The sequence below is a fragment of the Salmo salar genome, chromosome ssa10 (assembly GCF_905237065.1).
Source record: "Salmo salar chromosome ssa10, Ssal_v3.1, whole genome shotgun sequence".
Taxonomy (NCBI): domain Eukaryota; kingdom Metazoa; phylum Chordata; class Actinopteri; order Salmoniformes; family Salmonidae; genus Salmo; species Salmo salar.
In genome coordinates, this window is record NC_059451.1 from 65,569,104 (window position 1) to 65,591,639 (window position 22,536).

Below are 22,536 nucleotides of genomic sequence, written 5' to 3' on the forward strand. Positions count from 1 at the left end.
TGCTGTGCACTGAGGTATTGGACTACTGTCCATCTCTGCTGGTGAGCACAGTTTAGGGCTAAACTGCAGAGAACCTTCACAAGGCCTGTGCCCGATGGTCTATTTTGGAGAGCGTCTGTTGCAGTTTCAGATTTTTTTTCACTTATGGCATCGAAATATAACATTTTCAGCCTGTCGGCATAGTTAGGATTTGCATCGCTGCTGAGGTCAGCGATCAATCTTTCTGTTGGTTAGGGTTCACTTATTAGCGGGGGAATATAAAGTTTGGGTTTTGAGTTGGAAGCTGCAAACACAATTTAAATCAGTTTATAAACTTTAATGAATTATCAGTACTGAGTCAGAAATGTGGGAGTTGAGCTATTAATGAACTTCCAAAAGCAGATTTAATTGATTTAATTTTAATGATAAATCAAACCTGTATAGGCTATTTGGGAATTAAAATGTAATTAACATGAAAGCATTGCTGTATCTAAGTTAATGGGGAAAAGTTTAAGTGTCTCATTGGTTGGAACAAATCTGTTTGTGTATTATCCCAATAAACAACCTAAAAGGTATTTATTAAATTGAATGAGCCAATGCTATCCAATCAGTTAAGGTTGGTTGGATACCATACAGTATAACCTGAATTACTTAAAAACAATTACTGGCGATTCTTCACCACCAGAGGTCACTGATAGCACAAGCTGAAATCACACGGGATTCCCGCCCGGCGTGGGATTTCACTATGAACAAAGGGGAAAACAAATATGGCTTCTCCCCCTTTGTTAGCTTAGCATCTGGTGCAATGCTTAGCTTCACTGGTGCGGGAATTCCACTTCCCAGCACAAGGTAAGTTCCCTGCAACAAAACAGATTTACTAAGTGACGTCTCACGTTCAACCTTTCGGCAATATTTTTCACGATGTTGACCGGAACGCGTGAAGAACAAAGAAATACACCATTGGTCTGGAGAGATAATTAACCGCTTCGGTAAAGCTATATATCTACTAAAATTTCAGTTGGCTGGCCCTATGTCCTCACTCAAAATTAATTATGACCGAGTCTACTCGCTCCTGACTGCGATAGACAGAAATAACACTACGTTGTGGCCCAACGTGTCTATTCCTTTCGAATACCTAAACATTGGCCGGTTCATATGCCCTGGCTCATAGTATTCGTTAAATCCCCTACACACTGACTTTAGTCAGATATACAACACAGGAGTGGTTCTCTCCCAACCAATATCTGGGTGGAAAGGAAAAACCACACACGCCCCTCTCAACAATAATCCTGTCTATAGCTACTGGTGTATGAGTATCTTGCTACTCAATTCCTATGGAATGAATTCAAAAGTGAGGGGTAGTTTTATCTTAGATTCCTCACGGGGCACCAAATATGACGACTGCTGTTTAATAAGTAACTGTTTATAATTACATGATTAAATTAATCAGGTAATCATTAACTCAGTAACCTGGGACACCAAGGGAAAAGTTTGTTTAATGAGTTTCCGTTTCCCAAATTAACACAATCAGAATATTGATTTTACAGCAGTCACTAATTAATTTCCTCTACGTCGGATAATTCGTTAATCTGCACAAACCCAGGTCTCACTAAATCATTCTGTACCAGACCAATTGAGTTAATTATTTATTTACCAACAAGCTAAATGATAACATACATAAACACAGTCTAGGCTATTGATTAGAACTTAGTACAATGAAACAGGTCCCTAGCGGACCAACACGATATGACACGTGTTACACAAGATGGGGATTTAGAGAGAGTGCACATGAGAGAAATTAACATTACATGCTCTGGTGTACATTCCTGCAGTCAGCATGCCAATTGCACGCTCCCTCAAAACTTCAGACATCTGTGGCATTGTGTTGTGACAAAACTGCACATTTTAGTGTGTCTACAGCACAAGGTGCGATGATCATGCCGTTTAATCAGCTTCTTTATATGCCACACCTGTCAGGTGTATGAATAATCTTGGCAAAGGAGAAATGCTCACTGACAAGGATATAAACAAATTTTAAGAGAAAGCTTTTTGTGCATGTGGAACATTTCTGGGATCTTATTTCATCTCATGAAACAAGGGAACACTTCATATGTTATTTATATTTTTGTTCATTATGTGGATGTTGAACATTTCTACCTGCAAATGAACATTTCTAGCGGTAAATGTGTTAAGTTATAGCCATGGTATAAAAGGCATAATCATCTCGGGACTTTATGCGTTCTATGGAAAATAATGTAACTCCTTCACGTATTTCATTATTTTCCAGAGAACTCATAGCTCCTCGTTGATTATCCCTTACATGTAGTCTGAAGGTGAGAAACATGTAAGAACCTAAATCATTTGAAATTGAAGAAAACCAATTTAGGGGAGATTGCACTATACACCACCTGAAAACACATGAATATTAATGTTGATACAATTATCATAATTTGCTGAAATTCGACATCAGTCCTCATTTAACGCTTACCTACCTATGAAAGCCATTTGAAGTAGACCTAAAGTAATTTTTAGTATGTTCTAGATTACTAAAATGCTATGCAAATTGTCATTCTGATGTGGCATTGACTTCTCAACTGCCTGGTAGAGCCCTGTAATTTCCAAATTAAACTCAGTAAAAAACAGATAAGAAGTTCTTATGAGTTGTTATTAATGACCTTTAAGGTGAAATATTTTTTACAATTACATTCAAAGAGACAGTTAAAGGGTTAATAAACATACAAATCTTTACTTTAGTATTTAATCTCCAGCAGTTAGTGTGTATGTACAACACCAGGTTTCAAAGTTTCTTAACACACACAGCAGGTAGTTTAGCACATTGTTAAAGGAAAGTAGTTCAGCAAGGCATATTAAACAGAAGGCACTTTATAAAGCCATTTAACATGGTGAAAAACAGCGTAAGGCCATTAAGCTTAGGTCATGTTCATTACGGCACGCAATCGGAAAAGTCAAACATTGGACAAGTCCAGGTAGTCCCTCCATGTTCCGTTTGGTGCCTAAAGAACACGGCATATATTTCAACAACAAGCCACACCTTTACTGTGGTTAGGGGATGTGGAGTGCAAAGAAGAGCACTGTACAAATGTGCATAACAACGTAATAGTAATGACACCAAGTCAATATTTGGTAAATTAAGATTTAGATTTTTGTTTCCTTCTCTAAAAAGTCCAGGAATGATAGGCATACGTAAATAAGATGTTAAATATGTAAAAGACATCTTTCAGATTCCTTTGCATACAATTTTCTTCATAAATAATGAACAGTTACCCTCACCATTCAACCAGATTACATTTTATTTTGGAAAACTACGAAAAAGTAAAATCCTTCATCACTTGAACTTTACCCTTTCTCGTCATCTATGCCAGTGTGTGCATGCTAAGGTTCCAACCCAGCACTAACAACAGATTCCACTAAACAAAAGCTTGACAATTAGTAGATTAGCTGAATCCGATGAATTAGTACAGGGCTGGGGAAAAAACCTGCCCACCCTACTGCCTTCCAGGTCTAAGACCTGGTTTCCCAAAAGCATCTTAAGGCTTAGAACCATAGGATCCTATTGTTCTAAGATTAACCTAGCCTTAAGATGCTTTTAGGAAACAGGGCCAAGGACTGAAGAACGCTCATCCATGCTGATCGGCTGACGGCCTCGTCAGTCAGATTGATTGGCTGTGTGTGCTGCCCGGGGCAGGGCATCATATCCTGAGCTGTGAGAGGAGGGCACAGAGCGACGTGACACTCTCCCTCAGTCTGGCGTCCTCTTCCTGTCCCAGGGACACGCCTGCTAGACGGGTTGAACCCGACACCCCCAGGACACAGGGTAGGCTGAGGAACACCTCCGCACCGATACCGCCCCAGCCCTGAAACACACACGGGGAGAAACTCAATAGCATACTCCTCTTTCCTTGCCGCCTCCTCAAAACCAATTGGAGGAGAAGGTCAGCGAGGACGAACCTCTGGCTCTCATATCCAATGGGTTTTGAGAAGGAGACAAGAAGGACGGGAGGAGTATGCAATTGAGATCTTCCCAGGGAAACAGATAAGCTTTTCTCATTAGACAAGCCCAGGTAGTCCCTCCTCGTTTCAGTCAGTCTGTGTGTAACTGATGTGAAATGGCTAGCTAGTTAGCAGGGTGCGCGCTAATAGCGTTTCAATCGGTGACGTCAATCACTCTGAGACCTTGAAGTAGTTGTTCCCCTTGCTCTGCAAGGGCCACGGCTTTTGTGTATGTGTGCAGAGGGTCCCTGGTTCGATCCCAGGTAGGGGCGAGGAGAGGGATGGAAGCAATACTGTTACATTGATGCTGTTGACCCGGATCACTGGTTGCTGCGGAAAAGGAGGAGGTCAAAAGGGGGGTGAGTGTAACCGATGTGAAATGGCTAGCTAGTTAGCGGGGTGCGCGCTAATAGCATTTCAATCGGTGACATCACTCGCTCTGAGATCTTGAAGTAGTTGGGTAACGATGCTTCGAGGGTGGGCTGTTGTCTATGTGTGCAGAGGGTCCCTGGTTCGAGCCCAGGTAGGGGAGGGGAGAGGGACGGAAGCAATACTGTTACATGTGCAGCTGTGTTACCTGTGCCAGTGTGGAGACCGAGTGAGTCTTCCTCTGGTCCACCAGGATACTGTGACTGATGTCAGCGATAGACAGACCCACGGACCACGAGCGTTGGCCACGGCCCTTCAGCATCTCAAACGCCCTGCACAAAACAGGAAACTGGTCAACGCCATGTTGGCCCATTCGGCTAGAGTAGGAAAGTATTCACACCCCTTGACTTTTTCCACTTTGTTGATACACAGTGGGATTAAAATGAATTTAATTTCTTTTCAACGATCTACACAAAATACTCTGTCAAAGTGAAAGAAAAATTCTAACATTTCAACAAATAATTTAAATCATGAAAAATAAAACACTGTCGATTAGATAAGTGTTCAACCCCCCGATTCAATACATGTTAGAATCACCTCTGGCAGCGATTACAGCTGTGAGTCTTTCTGAGTAAGTCTCTAAGATCTTTCCACACCTGGATAGTGCAACATTTGTCCATTATTTTCAAGCTTTGTCAAATTGGTTGATGATCATTGCTAAACAGCCATTTAAGTCTTGCTATAGATTTAAGCCAATATAAGTCAAAACTGTAACTCTGCCACTGAGGAACATTCAACACTTTTGCTAAGCAACTCCAATGGCCTTTTGTTTTAGGTTATTGTCCTGCTGAAAGGTGAATTAATCTCCCAATGTTTGGTGGAAAGGAGACTGAACCAGGTTCTTCTCTAGGATTTTGCCTGTGCTTAGCTCTATTACGTTTATTTTTTATCCTGAAGCTCCCCAGTCCTTAACTATTACAAGCATACCCATAACATGATGCATCCACCACTATGCTTGAAAATATGGAGTGGTACTCAGTAATGTGTTTTATTGGATTTCACTCAAACATAACTTTTTGTCCTGAATACAAAGTGTTAATTGCTTTACCTCATTTTTTGCAGTATTACTTCAGTGCCTTGTTGCAAACAGGATGCATGTTTTGGAAAATTGTATTCTGTACAGGCTTCCTTCTTTTCACTTTATCAATTATGATAGCATTGTGGAGTAACTACAATGTTGTTGATCCATCAGTTGTTTTCGCCAATCACAGCCATTAAACTAACGGTTTTAAAGTCTCCATTGGACTCATGGTGAAATCCCTGAGCGGTTTCCTTCCTCTCTGGCAACTGAGTTAGGAAGAACGCCTGTATCTTTGTAGTGACTGAGTGTATTGATACATCATCCAAAGTGATATTCAATGCCTGTTTTTTAAAATCTTGGTTTCATCAGACCAGAGAATCTTGTTTCTCATTGTCTGAGTCCTTTAGGCAACTTTTGGCAAACTCCAAGCGGGCTGTCATGTGCCGTTTACTGAGGAGTGGCTTCCTTCTGGCCACTCTACCATACAGGCCTGATTTGTGGAGTGCTGCAGAGATGGTTGTCCTTCTGGAAGGTTCTCCCATCTCCACAGAGGAACTCTGGAGGTCTATCAGTTACCATCGGGTTCTTGTTCACCTCCCTGACCCAAGGCCCTTTTCCCTAGATTGCTCAGTTTGGCTGGGCAGCCAGCTCTGGGAAGAGTGTAGGTCTGTCTAAAATTCTTCCATTGAAGAATGATGGAGGCCACTGTGTTTTTGGGAACCTTCAATGCTTCAGAAATGTTTTGGTACCCTTTCCCAGATTTCTGCCTCGACACAATCCTGTCTCGGAGCTCTACGGACAATGCCTTCAACCTCGTGGCTTGGTTTTTGCTCTAACATGCACTGTCAACTGTGGGACCTTATATAGACAGGTGTGTGCCTTTCCAAATCATGTCCAATCAATTTATTTTACTACAGGTGGACTCCAGTCAAGTTGTAGAAACATCTCAAGGATGATCAATGGAAACAGGATGCAACTGAGCTCCATTTTGAGTCTCATAGCAAAGGGTCTGAATACTTATGTAAAAACCTGTTTTCACTTTGTCAATATGGGGTATTGTGTGTAGATTGAGGGGGAAAAAATATTTTATCAATTTTAGAATAAGGCTGTAACGTAACAAAATGTGGAAAAAGTCAAGGGGTCTGAATACTTTACAAATGCACTGTATAGGGGAACAGTGAGCAGTATTAGAATACAGTTGCACCTGGCCCTAGACACTGATCTGTGGTCCGCTATATCATTGTTCTGTCTTCTTTTGTATATTAAGATTGGGTGAGCTGATCCTAGATCTGTGCCTGCGGGCAACATGTATCCGGAACATCTTCAGTCAATGTGATGCCATTTTGGGTCATAGTTACGCCAATCTCCGAGGGAAGTTCTTGGCAGTGCTCTGAGGGATAAAGACCTCGTTGTTGTTTTTGTTACTTACCTGTCTAACAGAGGTTTGGTCGCTTTGGATCTGGGTGCAATCTCTGGATGTTGGTAACTAGCCCCCATCAAAATGTTACTCAACACAGGGACTGCAACACAAAGACAGATTGTGAGTGTTATAGAAATCCCATTAATATCTAGAGATATTGCATTAAATGGCTCCTGTACTCCACAGAGAGTAATAAAACATTCACTTCACCCACAACATCAGATACTGCAAGTTGATACTGCCTTGGTAGATTGGTATGCAATGTTTCCCCTATATTCATTTAGCAGCGGTACACGGAACCCAAACCGGCCGCGCGCCATCGTCCCCCTACACCAAACGCGATCACGACACGCAGGTTAAAATATCAAAACAAACTCTGAACCAATGACATTAATTTGGGGACAGGTCGAAAAGCATTAAACATGTATGGCAATTTAGCCAGTTAGCTTGCACTTGCTAGCTAATTTGTCCTGGGATATAAACATTGAGTTGTTATTTTACCTGAAATGCACAAGGTCCTCTACTCTGACAATTAATCTACACACAAAACGGCCAACCGAATCGTTTCTAGTCATCTCTCCTCCTTCCAGGCTTTTTTATCTTTGAATTTAAATGGTGATCGCATCTAAACTTTCATAGTACTACTGTGACGACCGGCAAAACAGTTCGTCTTTCAATCACCCACGTGGGTATAACCAATGAGGAGATGGCACGTAGGTACCTGCTTCTATAAACCAATGAGGAGATGGGAGAAGCAGGATCTGCATCAGAAATAGAAAGGAGTTCTATTTTAGCATCACAGACGCTCGCGAGCAGTATGGGTGCAATAATTGAATAACGTGGATTTCAAAATGTATTTTGCAACGCTCGCGCACGCGACGTGTCCGGTCTGGTCAGCATGGTAGGACACTACTTATAAATCGTTGCCGCCAATCCTCCCCCCCCCCAAAAAAAAATTGGGGGAGATCCAGGATGGTAAAATGTTTTCAGTGCAATATGCAGAAATGGAGGAGCGATTTCCTGGTAGCTAAAATTCCAATAGTTCGCCTAATTTCAGTTTGTGACAAAACAAGCAATGTGTAGAGAATCATTTTACCATCTAAACCGCTGTGAAATATATTTTCAGTTGGTGTACAAAACCAAAAGATGCAAAAATGAAACGTAAGAATGGGAAGCATAGAAATAGCGCACATAGAACAGATTTACAGTTTCTTAGACATTTTAGGTATATATCTGTCATCCTCATTGAAAGCAAGTCTATGTGAATTTGGTCAGGTCACCCAAAAAGTTACATAATGCAGCTATAAATGACTAAAACCACAAAGTATGTAGAAATGATAATGTAGCTAAATATATATTTTTTATAAAGATCATTTTGAGCACTAACAATGACCAAAATAAAAAAAACTAGACAGTCAGGGAGAATCTAGCATAAGAATACGGCTTAAGCCATGGCAAAATGTGTACAATTTAGCTTTAAAAAACGCAAAATGTCACTGCGGCCAAGAGTAGGGCCTCTAACATTTGGTTGGAAACCACGCCTTCTGGCCATGCCATGCCACCCCCCATGCTAACTTTGCCACCACTGGTGAAAGAAATCCTCAGACCTGTCTCTATCTTACCCTTGTTGTCTGAGAGTTCTCCTATGACCCAGGCCTGTTTGTGTGTGTTGAGACTGATGTCCAGGACGTGACAGAGACGTTCAGAGTCCAGGTTACACCCCGCCCCGATCACCCTGGATGGTGGCAGGCCGCTCTGTCTCCACGCCACGTGAGTCATGATGTCCACTGTCAGAGGTCAAAGGATAGGAAAAGAAGGGGGATGGGAAGAAGAGGGAGAGAGAGAGATATTAGAACAGAGGGTTTATAAAAAATTTCTGTATTTCCCATGACACTTCTAGTTCAGTGCCTTCTGCTGCTTTTGACTGGTAGGTGTGTGTGTGTGTTCAGACCTGGCTGCGAGGCAATGAGCAGCACAGCGTTGGGGCTAAGGCGGACCAGGCCTGGGATAATGCCCCGGTACATGTCCACGTTGGTCTGGACCACGCTCACGTACGACTGCTCGTTGCTCCACGCGTTCGCCGTCACCACGATCACACTGGAGTCGGCAGACGCGACAGGTCTATCATTGGAAAACAAACGGTTCTTCAACAAAAGTGAAGTATCTTAAGGCCCCATTGTCACACACGTTTTTTTGGGAAAGTGGTAGTCATCCCCTGAATAAACATCCCTTTTGAAGAAGGACCTGCACGCTCCAACATACAGTGTCTTGTGAAAGTATTCACCCCCTTGGCATTTTTCCTATTTTGTTGACTTACAACCTGGAATTCAAATTGATTTTTTGGGGGGTTTGTATCATTTGATTTACACAACATGCCTACCACTTTGAAGATGCAAAATAAGACAATGAAAACAAGAAATAAGACCAAAAAAAAGAACTTGATCGTGCATAACTATTCACCCCCCCCAAAGACAATACTTTGTGGAGACACCTTTTACAGCAATTACAGCTGCAAGTCTCTTGGGGTATGTCTCTATAAGCTTGGCACATCTAGCCACTGGGATTTTTGGCCATTATCCAAGGCAAAACTGCTCCAGCGCCTACAAGTTGGATGGGTTCCGCTGGTGTACAGCAATCTTTAAGTCATACCACATATTCTCAATTGGATTGAGGTCTGGGCTTTGACTAGGCCATTCCAAGACAGTTGCTTTAGCAGTATGCTTAGGGTCATTGTCCTGCTGGAAGGTGAACCTCCGTCCCAGTCTCAAATGTCTGGAAGACTGAAACAGGTTTCCCTCAAGAATTTCCCTGTACTTAGCGCCATCCATCATTCCTTCAATTCTGACCAGTTTCCCAGCCCTTGCCGATGAAAAACATCATGATGCTGCCACCACCATGCTTCACTGTGGGAATGGTGTTCTCGGGGTCATGAGAGGTGTTGGATTTGCGCCAGACATAGCATGTTCCTTGATGGCCAAAAAGTTCAATTTTAGTCTCATCTGACCAGAGTACCTTCTTCCATATGTTTGGGGAATCTCCCACATGCCTTTTGGCAAACACCAAATGTGTTTGCTTATTTTTTTTCTTTAAGCAGTGGCTTTTTTCTGGCCACTCTTCTGTAAAGCCCAGCTCTGTGGAGTGTACGGCTTAAAGTGGTCCTATGGACAGATACTCCAATCTCCGCTGTGGAACTTTTCAGCTCATCTTTGGTCTCTTTGTTGCCTCTCTGATTAATTCCCTCCTTGCCTGGTCCGTGAGTTTTGGTGGGCAGCCCTCTCTTGGCAGATTTGTTGTGGTGCCATATTCTTTTCATTTTTTAATAATGGATTTAATAGTGCTCCGTGGGATGTTTCAGATATTTTTTATAACCCAATCCTGATCTGTCCACAACTTTGTCCCTGACCTGTTTGGAGAGCTCCTTGGTCATCATGGTGTCCCTTGCTTAGTGGTGTTGTAGACTCTGGGGCCTTTCAGAACAGGTGTATATATACACTGAGATCATGTGACACTTAGATTGCACACAGGTGGACTTTATTTAACTAATTGACTTCTGAAGGTAATTGGTTGCACCAGATCTTAATTATAGCAAAGGGGTGAATACATATGCACGCACCACTTTTTCGTTTTTAATTTTAAAAATGTTTTTGAACACAATACAATTTTTAGTCACCTATTTGGCAAACTGTGTTATAAATCATTTCTTATTTTTATAAAGTGATTTGAGCTTTATAATTAAAACATCAGTCCTAAAATGGTTCATGTCAAGCCATGCATAATGTTTTTAAAGTCTCATAGAATGTAGGCCTACAATGAACACCACATATCGGCTATTGTAGGGGATATCATAGAAGTCAACACCTATATCCATGTGGAAATGTTATGGCATTTTCTCAATTAGTTTTGTTGATAGGACTACATTATGTTCAAATAGCAACAATAGCCTATTGATCACTGTGAAACTAATTTAAAGCAGGTGTAGCCTGTGTTCACAATTAATGCGTGCTGGAAGTTGCACAGAATGCTCGCAATATTTAAGTTCCCGCTCACAAGACCTGAAATTTGCTCAGTGCCAATCTAGTGACTATATACTTAGGCTGAGGTTTAGATGAATAGGTCAGGCTTAGTTTACAGTTCACTGCTGCTTTACTGGGTAAAAGTATTGTCTAATAAGTTTATAGGAGATGTACCTTTAGATACCTCCACCTTTGGTAAGTTGAAAATCTCTAGATCCATGCTACCACCTTTGGTGGAGCTCTCGGCTACGTCAATGAAGACTAGTCTATCCACTTTACCCTATAAAGCAAAGAGAGAGAGAACATAATATGTGAACTCTTCACTGTTATGAAGGATACATGGGATAGAAATGGTGATCAATACTCAAAACACATCCTTTAGACACAACAGTGATTAAGAAAGGTTTGTTATATCAATGTACCTGGGTCGTGTTAATTTGGCACCAAATGCAAGAAAACAGACAAACAGGGCGACCTATAATTGTTTGTCAAGTAGGTTTAAATACATTTCACTTCAAAATCAGCCTTTGATTCAGCTTTGTGACAAAATGTGCAATCTTTTGGAGGGAGGGCAAAGTAGAGACTGAAATGAGTACTACATGGACTTATCCAATAAGAAACACAAATTTCAATTTCTCGTCACAAAAGGTTTCCTGTTGCATGTCCTAATGAACACGACCCGGTAACATTTGAGTGTCAAAGCAAAAAAAGGCAGTCATACTTTTGCCAAAATGCTCATCACTGATGCCATTCCCAAGTCTCCGCCCCCAATGACTGTGACTTTGTTGATTAAATGATCGTGATGCTGTACTCCACCTGTGATAGGAGGACATGGTTTGAGTTAGAGCCAGGTGTGTTAACGTCAGGTGATATGTTTAGCTTCAGAATGCTGCAAACAGAAATGTACTAAACAGAGATTACGCTTTTCCCCAGTTCTACATGCCAGACAATCAGATCGGTTCTAAATTATACATTTCAATCTAAACATTCTGCAATTTACCACAGCATCACTAGAGAAAGCTGGCTTGGCTATTGTTGGCAAACTATCAGACCCAGCCACAGCTTAATCAGGAGTTTGCGTTGTCGGTTTCTGGTTTCATCAGATACAGACACCTTGAATATCAAAACACTAATTTGTAGTAGGTGACAGGTTTCATTGAATGAAGAAATACACTTTGGAAATAATTGTAGAATAAAGCAGTCATGTGTTATCCTCTGGGCCCAAATATAGCCTTACCTTTTTAAACCCAATGAACCATTCAGCAAGCTGCTTTCTGGCAGTATATGTCTAGAAAGTCTGGTTTCCCCAGACACAGATTAAGCCTAATTCTGGACTGAAAAGCATGCTCAATGGAGAATCTCCATTGAAAGTTGTTTTAAACCCAGGGCCCATATCCACAAAGCTTCTCAGAAAAAGGTTCTAGGAATCTTGTTAAAAAATAATAAACTCGCAGCTCAGAGGAGGCTTTAGGATGAGGTTAAGGCACTGTTCAGACAGAGTAAAATCAATTCATAAAAGTTTCTCACCTCATAATCATGACAGTTTGAGGTACAGCAAAAGATAGTGAAGACGCTCATTGACATTGTTGCAAATGGAGAATGAGGGAACACGCTTTAGACACAAGGTTTGATAGAATTGTCACGACACGATCACTTTGCCAAATCTGAATTTCTGCCTAATATGTTGGCATTCAAAACCTTTTTTTAATCAATTCTGATGTGGATTTTTGATCATATAAACTGTTATAACATATAACTAACTATCAAACACACTCGTCACTTTAGCAACTCAATCGATCAAGTTACTTCCCGATAATGTTGCATAAAACGTTTGAAAGATCTATCATTTTAATCTAACATGAAGCCCTAGATGCCTTAAATGGCCCAATTCTTATAGGCATACCCAATAAGGGATAATTTTTGATGTGATAATGCGCTCCAAAAGGGATAAAATGTAGGTTAATTAAATAATCTAAAGAAAAATGTGTTTATTTATTACCCTAGTGGTTATAACTATTTAGGCATATCATGTGAAGTAGGCCTCACGTGAAATCATTATCAAAAGTACAACAGATACTGTTGCATGTAGGTAGATTATTTATGGGTTGATCATATACACTACCGGTCAAAAGTTTTAGAACACCTTCTCATTCAGGGGCTTTTCTTTATTTTTACTATTTTCTATATTGTAGACTAATAGTGAAGACATCAAAACTACGACATAACACATGGAATCATGTAGTAACCAAAAGTGTCAAAGAAATTAAATATATATATTTTAGATTCTTCTAAGTAGCCACCCTTTGCACACTCTTGGCATTCTCTCAACCAGCTTCACCTGGAATGCTTTTCCAACAGTCTTGAAGGAGTTCCCACATATGTTGAGCACTTGTTGGCTGCTTTTCCTTCACTCTACGGTCCGATATCTCAAACCATCTCAATTTGGTTGAGGTCGGGGGATTGTGGAGGCCAGGTCATCTGACGCAGCACTCCATCACTCTCCTTCTTGGTAAAATAGCTCTTACACAACCTGGAGGTGTGTTGGGTCATTGTCCTGTTGAAAAACAAATGATAGTCCCACTAAGCACAAACCAGATGGGATGTCGTATTGCTGCAGAATGCTGTGGTAGCCATGCTGGTTAAGTGTGCCTTGAATTCGAAATAAATCAGACAGTGTCACCAGCAAAGCACCCCCACACCATAATAACTTATCATCCATGCTTTATTGTTGGAAATACACATGCGGAGATCATCCGTTCACCCACACCGAGTCTCACAAAGACACGGCGGTTGGAACCAAAAATCTCCAATTTGGACTCCAGACCAAAGGACACATTTCCACCAGTCTAATGTCCATTGCTCGTGTTTCTTGGCCCAAGCAAGTCTCTTCTTCTTATCGGTGTCCTTTAGTAGTGGTTTCTTTGCAGCAATTTGAACATGAAGGCCTGATTCACGCAATCTCATCTGAACAGTTGATGTTGAGATGTGTATGTTACTTGAACTCTGTGAAGCATTTATTTGGGCTGCAATTTCTGAAGCTGGCAACTCTAAGGAACTGATCCTCTGCAGCAGAGGTAACTCTGGGTCTTCCATTCCTGTGGCGGTCCTCATGAGAGCCAGTTCCATCATCACGCTTGATGGTTTTTGCGACTGCACTTTAAAAAAATATATATATTTCACCTTAACCAGGTAGGCCAGTTGTGAACAAGTTCTCATTTACAACGGCGACCTGGCCAAGATAAAGCCAAGCAGTTCGACACATACAACACAGAGTTACACATGGAGTAAAACACAGTCAATAATACAGTAGAAAAATAAGTCTATATACAATGTGAGCAAATGAGGTGAGATAAGCGAGGTAAAGGCAATAAATAGGCCATGGTGGCAAAGTAAATACAATATAGCAAGTAAAACACTGGAATAGTAGCTTTGCATTATGTCGATATAGGACTCGTTTTACTGTGGATATAGATACTTTTGTACCTGTTTCCTCCAACATCTTCACAAGATCCTTCGCTGTTGTTCTGGGATTGATTTGCACTTTTCGCACCAAAGTACATTCATCTCTAGGAGACAACACTTCTCCTTCCTGAGCGGTATGACGGCTGCGTGGTCCCATGGTGTTTATACTTGCGTACTATTGTTTGTACAGATGAACGTGGTACCTTCAGGTGTTTGGAAATTGCTCCCAAGGATGAACCAGACTTGTGGAGGTCTACAATTTTTTTCTGAGGTCTTGGCTGATTTCTTTTGATTTTCCCATGATGTCAAGCAAAGAGGCACTGAGTTTGAAGGTAGGCCTTGAAATTCATCCACAGGTACACCTCCAATTGACTCAAATGATGTCAATTAGCCTATCAGAAGCTTCTAAAGCCATGACATCATTTTGTGGTATTTTCCAAGCTGTTTAAAGGCACAGTCAACTTAGTGTATGTACACTTCTGACCCACTGGAATTGTGATACAGTGAATAAGTGAAATAATCTGTCTGTAAACAATTGTTGGAAAAATTACTTGTGTCATGCACAAAGTAGATGTCCTAACCCACTTGCCAAAACTATAGTTTGTTAACAAGAAATTTGTGGAGTGGTTGAAAAACAAATTTTAATGACTCCAACCTAAGTGTATGTAAACTTCCGACTTCAAATGTATGTCAAATACACAGTTATCGAAAATATATGGGAATATCTGCTCAATCCAAATGTACAACCAACTGATCGCAGCACTACCACAAAAATGGAGGAGGCAAGTGGAAAAGGGAGAAGGTAGGGAACTTGTTTGCCTGCCATATATTAAAGATACAAATTGGCTGACAGGAACTGGCATAAATAGAAAAATATACCAGTTCCATTTGAGGACAAAAATGTCGATGGCTACGCCATACAGGTTGCAAAATAAATGGGAAGAGATTTGCAATGTACCAATTCCATGGCATATGGTTTATAAACTGGTACAAAATAACTACACTTGCTTCAACACTTAGTTGTTCAATTTAAATTATATAAAATTCTTGCCACCAACAGAATGATATATATATATATATATAAATAAAATTTGGAAACCCATAGTCAGTCAATAAATAATATAATACTCGTAGGAAAGGTTTTCATCTTTAGCTCACAATCTGTGGAAACTATACAATTAGAAAGGTTAAAAAAAAGTATATAAAGTATATGGCATATGGAAACCAAACGAGGGTGGTCTATGGTGATAGGTGGGATGGGTTGAGAGGCGGGATTAAAAAGCTTGTTTGTTAATGTATTATTGTTATGTGACTGCTTTATATAAAAGTACCATGTTTGTAAAATGTGTATGTAAAATGTTTGTATATGTAGCAAAAATGCTGTAAAAAAAAAACAAAGATACTTGTCCCCCGAAGAGGGGGGATTAATAAAAAAAAAAAAGTAAAGTTCATCCTGCAGCCATCCCCCGCATTATGGGAAGCTCTATTGTGAACCAAGTAGGGATGTTTTTGTTTAACCCACGCGAATGTGACCAAAGACATTTTTATTTGCCAAGATGTGTACAATGGATATATACAAATACATGTGTTATGAGGATCTCACTTCTTGATTGTACAATGCACATTGTATTATGAGTTCCGTACAATGTGTGATATGGCGGGGGGTTAATGTTTATTTCAACGACATAAAGAAAACTTTTTAAAAACAATGGCAACACTGAGCCTCGCAGTTGGAAAACTGACTTTCGGCTTTCACAGATGCACCTCCCTCAACCTTTCGGCTGCTTTAGCGCTGTTTTTTTACACATTGGAAACTGTTAAGCGTGAATCAAGAATGCTCCACCACCCAAAGGACATCCAGCCAACTTGACATAACTGTGGGACGCAATGGAGTCAACATGGATCAGCATCCCTTTGGAACGCTTTCAACACCTTGTAGAGTCCATGCCTAGGGCTGTGGAGGTCACTACAGTTGTCAGCAGGTGATTGTCAAGCAAATAACTGTTGGTCTCACAGTAATTGACTGTTAATTAACAAACATATTTAGCATCTCCTGGCTTCCACACATAGCCTACAAGCCACTGATGCAGACCTTTGGAACATCTACATTTTAAAAAGTCTAATAAATCCATGTAATATAGCCTACACCTTCACAATAAATCAATTCTTTATATTAGACAGGTCTAAAGAAGCATGAAGAAAATGTAGTCTACTTCAGAAGAACAGAATAGCATACTCTGAGTTGTCCTTATGTTAGGCCCTGATCTGGCTATGCCATATGGCTGTGGGCTACACTAGTTCATTTAGCAGACAAGATTTGCGTGGCATTATTTTATAGCATGAAGAATACAATTGAACAAAGCTGAAAAAAATAGAAAGGATATTTTCTCCAAACAATTTAAGGAAGTGCGCACATGCGGCTATTCTGTGTTGAGCAGTTAACAAATAAATAGATACTCCTATATTCTTAATTTAGAGTTATTAATGTAACTTTAGTTATTCTACAAACATTGGGCTATATGTTTTGATTTTTAATACATTGATGATGTGACTAATGATGATTTGAAAAGAGTTCTGCTTTGTTTTTTTGCGCAGGCTGTACACTTCATCAGTCTCAAATTTGACGGCAGCATCCCCTTTGTGGCCATAATGCACCCTAAAAAAAAAAACATGCCTTTTGCTGCCAGTGGCCATTGTGCCCTTCTCCCCGAGTGCTGCTTGCTCCGAAGCACTGCTCACTCACATGGCTCTCCATCACATGATTGGGTCTTTCTCACAGGCTACAAGCAAAGACAGACATCAGGGACCCAACTGCACGCATCCTTATCCAATTCCGATGTGCATATTGAAGATATTCGAATAACATTTACTTTTCATCAGCCAACAAGATGAGTAGGCCTAATGAACTGCAAAAGCACTAGACTATGTTAATCTACTATCCCCCATAGAACAAAAGTTGACCTATTCTATTCTGTGCAAGAAATAAATATTCCAAACATAGTCTGGGTCAGTTGTGGGGTGTGATATATTAATCTGGAATCTAACCACGAGCATAAAAAACCCCCGCTGCAGATCAAAATGTTTAGCTTCAAATTGATAAACTATTAGGCTATTTCTTCACATTATAAGCGTACAAGGCAGTAGGATATATACGCAAATGTTCCATTAGCGGGAAAACACCATCAAAAGTGACCGCAAATGTGATTATGCATGTAATGATTTTATTATAAAGATTTAGAGTGAAAATTATGCCAGTTAGGCTCTACACCCCTTGTAAAGTGGCTTAATTTTCTTATGACATTGCCAGCAGTAAGATTTGAGTTCCCGGTATCGGGTCCAAAAACAACCACTCAGAGTTTAACAGGTACTGGTTAGGACAGCTCATGAGGTGTCCTAAGAACTAGGCTTAAGACACCAACATCAAACCAACCATATGTGCAGAATTAGCCCATTGTGGAAATATTGGATTCGCCACTGCTCTTAAACCATTTAATCTGTGTCCGGCAAACCAGGCAATTAAATCTAGTCTATATACCCACCTTCATTGATCTTCAGGTTGGAAACGAAGGCCAGCAGCTCATTGGGGTCTCTGTTGTCTCCTGTGGACTTGGTGCCCAGCGGAGGCTCCTCCTCAAACTGGGAGATCATCTCAGCCAGGAGACCTACTACAGACGACTTGGGCTGTGGAGGAAGAGGAAGATGCATAGCTTAACAATGGGAGAGAGAGGATGCGTCAGTGTCATCGATCTGTCATGGTCAATCTACTAGAGATTACTCCATAAAAAAATGCTTCATCAAAGAATGAATAAATTGACACTCGCACAAATTTGCTACATTTGAGGTGGAGCTGAAAAATGAAAGTCACACTCGACGTTACTTCCATATGTATTGTCCATACTAGTGAACCAGGCTCTTCTTCAATCTTTTCTTGATTCCTCACATCCTCTCCTTTCTCAAAACACATTGGAGAAGAAGCCCAGAGGGCAGAGACCTTTAACATTATCCTCCAGTAAGGTAGAGAAGGATTTTGTTACATTACAGCCTTAATCTAAAATTGATGAATTTTTTTTTTAATCTACACACAAAACCCCAGAATGATAAAGTGAAAACAGGTTTAGACATTTTTGCAAATGTATTACAAATAAAAAACAGAAATACCTTATTTATATAGTATTCAGACCCTTTGCTATGAATGAGACTCGAAATTGAGCTCCGGTGCATACTGTTTCCATTGATCATCCTTGAGATGTTTCTTGATTGGAGTCCACCTGTGGTAAATTCAATTGATTGAACATTATTTGGAAAGGCACACACCTGTCTATATAAAGTCCCACAGTTGACAGTGCATGTCAGAGAAAAAAACCAAGCCATGAGGTCAAAGGAATTGTCCGTAGAGCTCCGAGACAGGATTGTGTCGAGATCTGGGGAAGGGTACCAAAACATTTCTGCAGCATTTGAGGTCCCCAAGAACACAGTGGCCTCCATCATTCTTAAATGGAAGTTTGGAACCAACAAGACTCTTCCTAGTGTTTTCCTCCCAGCCAAACTGAGCAATAGGGGAAGAAGGGCCTTGCTCAGGGAGAACCCGATCGTCACTCTGACAGAGCTCCAGAGTTCCTCTGTGGAGATGGGAGAACCTTCCAGAAGGACAACCATCTCTGCAGCACTCCACCAATCAGGCTTTAATGGTAAAGGGGCCAAACGGAAGCCACTCTTCAGTAAAAAGGCACTTGACAGCCCACTTGGAGTTTGCCAAAACGTACCTAAAGGACTTTGACCATGAGAAACAATATTCTCTAGTCTGATGATACCAAGATTTAACTTTTGTCCTGAATGCAAAGTGTCACGTCTGGAGGAAACCAGGCACCTCTCATCACCTGGCCAATACCATTCCTACGATGAAGCACGGTGGTGCCAGCATCATGACTGGGAGACTAGTCAGGACCGAGGGAAAGATGAACGGAGCAAAGTACAGAGAGAACCTTGATGAAAACCTGCTCCAGAGCGCTCAGGACCTCAGACTGGGGCGAAGGTTCACCTTCCAATTGGACCATGACCCTAAGCAGCACACAGCCAAGACAACGCAGGAGTGGCTTTGGGACAGGTCTCTGAATGTCCTCGAGCGGCCCAGCCAGCGCCGGACTTGAACCCGATCAAACATCTCTGGAGAGACCTGAAAATAGCTGTGCAGCGACGCTCCCCATCCAACCTGACAGAGCTTGAGAGGATCTGCAGAGAATAAATGGGTGAAACTCCCCAAATACAACTATGCCAAGCTTTGTCGCTCCAGGCTGTAATCGTTGCCAAAGGTGCTTCAACAAAGTACTGCGTAAAAGGGTCTTAATACGTATGTAAATGTGATTTCAGTTTTTATTTTTAATACATTTGCTAAACATTAACCTGTTTTTGTCAATTGAAATGAAATTTATTAGGCTCTAATGTATGGATTTCACATGACTGGGCAAGGGCGCAGCTATGCCCATCCATTTGGGCACCAGGCCCAGCCAATGAGAATGAGTTTTTCCTCACCAAAAGGGCTTTAATACAGACCAAAATACTCCTCAGTTTCATCAGCTGTCCGGTTGGCTGGCGTGGTTACACATGGTCTGCGGTTGTGAGGCCGGTTGGACATACTGCCAAATTCTCTAAAACGGCATTAGAGGTGGCTTATGGTAGAGAAATGAACATTCAATTCTCTGGCAACAGCTCTGTTGAACATTGCTCAAAAGTTAACATCTGTGGCATTGTGTTGCGCGACACAATTGCACATTTGAGTGGCCTTTTAGTGTCACCAGCACAAGGTGCACCTGTGTAATGATCATGCTGTTTAATCAGTTACTTGATATGCCACCCCTGTCAGGTGGATGGATTATCTTGGCAAAGGAGAAATGCTCACTAACAGGGATGTAAACAAATTTGCAGACAAAATTTGAGCTAAAAAAGCTTTTTGTGCATAAGGAAAATTTCTGCAATGTTTTATTTTAGCTCATGAAACATGGGACCAACATTTTACATGTTGCATTTATATTTTGGTTCAGTATAGATTGTGTTCGATGAAAATTAGACCTTTCAAACGTTGTATGCAACCTTATCGGCAAGTGACTAGATGCCTACAGTTGTAAAGCGATTTAGAATTGTTAAAACGGGAGTGAAGAGTGTTGATAATGGCAATTATTGTACAAATTATTTTAACATCCATCAGAATTGGTTAAAAAAGGTTATGCATGCCAACATATAACATACTATATAATAGTTAAGAGTAGGCAAAGTGATCGTGATAGTCAGGCGAAAATTATATTGAATTTTTATTGCAACATTTGATGTAATTTACCGTGGTTGTCTGAAGCAACACGTGTTATGGTATTCACAGCTGCCAATGCCTCATCGTGATTAGTGTCATCACTATCTTTCCTTGCGGTACTTCAAACTGTTGTGATTACCAGCTGAGAAACTTATATGAGTTGATTTTACTCCTGGCTCAGAGTTTGTATGGGCAGTGTCTTAACATCATCCTAAAACCTACTCTGAGCTGGGAGTTTGTCTTAGAACAAGATTTAAAACAGAATTCCTAAGATCTTTTCAGAGATGCTTGGTGGATACGGGCCCAAGTCTTGATCAGCATGGATTGCCTTTCCGTCAAGAGAAACAACAGTGATCAACTCTCACAGATGTATCTGTGTAGTAGAGCCTCCTCTTACATGGTCCCAGTTGTGGAGGCTGGGGAGGTAGATGCGTCCTCTGGCGTCCACGTGTTTCCCCTCCCTGATGACCATGTTGGTGGTAGGCCTCAGCAAGCAGATAGGGGGGGTGAAGGGGAAGGAGTCCATCAGCCACAGCAGGATGGGCAGGTTGTATGAACGGCCTGGGAATTATACAGCATGAATACAGAACTTACTGTACATTAACAGTAAAGCCATCTAACTTTGATAAGCATTGAGACAGATATAACCGTTCAGCTACAATCAGTCAGTACTTGGGTTGACAATAACAGTGGTGGTGTTGAACCTGTGTAGTGGATGGAGAAACTCAAGTAAACTCTGTTCACGCTAGATACATGTTTTGCATTAGGGTTTAACTATTTACCCACGGCATTCATTAAGCCTTTACCCATAAACTTTTTAACACTAACATGTTAGATAAGACTCACCTTCATATTTCACCGGTATGTTGCCAATCAACTTCAGCAGATCTTTTTGGGTGCCGTCACTGAAAGCTTAGAAGAAACGGGTGATTTACGTTTTTTGTATTTTATTGACAGATACAGAAACAGTCTGTCCAATCAAACTCTTCACAGGACAATTAGGTGATCATTCTGATGAAGCCAACGTACTGTATGTGCCAGCTACTGGTTTCATCGCGGGATGAATCTGGTGAACTTTCTGCAGCTCCTCAATAGCAACATCACGAAACTTGTACTGATATAATAAATAAACAAAATATGACATGATGCGATTTAGTTGCCTAGTTAGTTAGCTAACTAGCTAGATACAGAACAATGTTAAGTAATGACAATTTACATTTACATTTTAGTCATTTAGCAGACGCTCTTATCCAGAGCGACTTACAATGAAATGGAGACAACTGAATTTCATGGAAACTTCACTTGTGGTCTATTTACTTCAGACTTCCTTTAGGAGCCTGCAATAAAGCTGGTTTAACCGGTAGTTATCTGATCAAATTGACAATAGTATGAGTAACGTTAGGGGGCATTTAAACAAACACTAGCCAGCTAGTCACACAGAACGAACTAAGACAGAAAGAAGGATATAATTTTGACACAAACCCTTGACAGTATCTTCTGTATTGCTTCCGGACTGAGATCCATGGTTTACCATCTGTTGATTATTAATGTGTAGGTGAAGGAATAAGGTTCTGTGATCTAAAGCAGCCCAAACTAGCTTTAAATAACTTGACAGCGAAACACAAACTTCCGCAAAGTAAAAACGGGCGTCATTACCAAGTACGGAAAGCCGAAGGGAAGTTCTATCTCAGCACCTCAATCGAGGTAGAATTTCTCAGAACAGTAATCTGAAGCATAACTTTCAACATTGTAATTTAAATCTGTGTGAAGAATCAAAGATGAATACCTTCGTTTCAGTTAACCTATTATTAGAGGAAGCATATGTTTAAAAGTGACAATATTTTTTGTAATCAATGTTGTGATAATTCCAGAGCAGCTCACCTACATCTTCATATCATCA

At 40.8% G+C, this 22,536-nt stretch overlaps 1 protein-coding gene across 2 annotated transcripts; it reads right to left on the bottom strand.

Moving 5' to 3' along the window:
* Nucleotides 1-1,455: 1,455 nt before the first annotated feature.
* On the bottom strand, nucleotides 1,456-22,522 carry uevld (UEV and lactate/malate dehyrogenase domains). 2 transcript variants are annotated; one of them, NM_001140295.1, is given in 13 exon segments: nucleotides 2,706-3,854; nucleotides 4,568-4,691; nucleotides 6,870-6,960; nucleotides 8,483-8,647; nucleotides 8,812-8,973; nucleotides 8,976-8,981; nucleotides 11,048-11,153; nucleotides 11,595-11,689; nucleotides 17,875-18,016; nucleotides 21,034-21,197; nucleotides 21,483-21,548; nucleotides 21,666-21,750; nucleotides 22,119-22,189. In NM_001140295.1, coding segments are annotated over 13 exon segments (1,413 nt in total). In that variant the 5' UTR covers nucleotides 22,161-22,189; the 3' UTR covers nucleotides 2,706-3,689.
* Nucleotides 22,523-22,536: the final 14 nt, after the last annotated feature.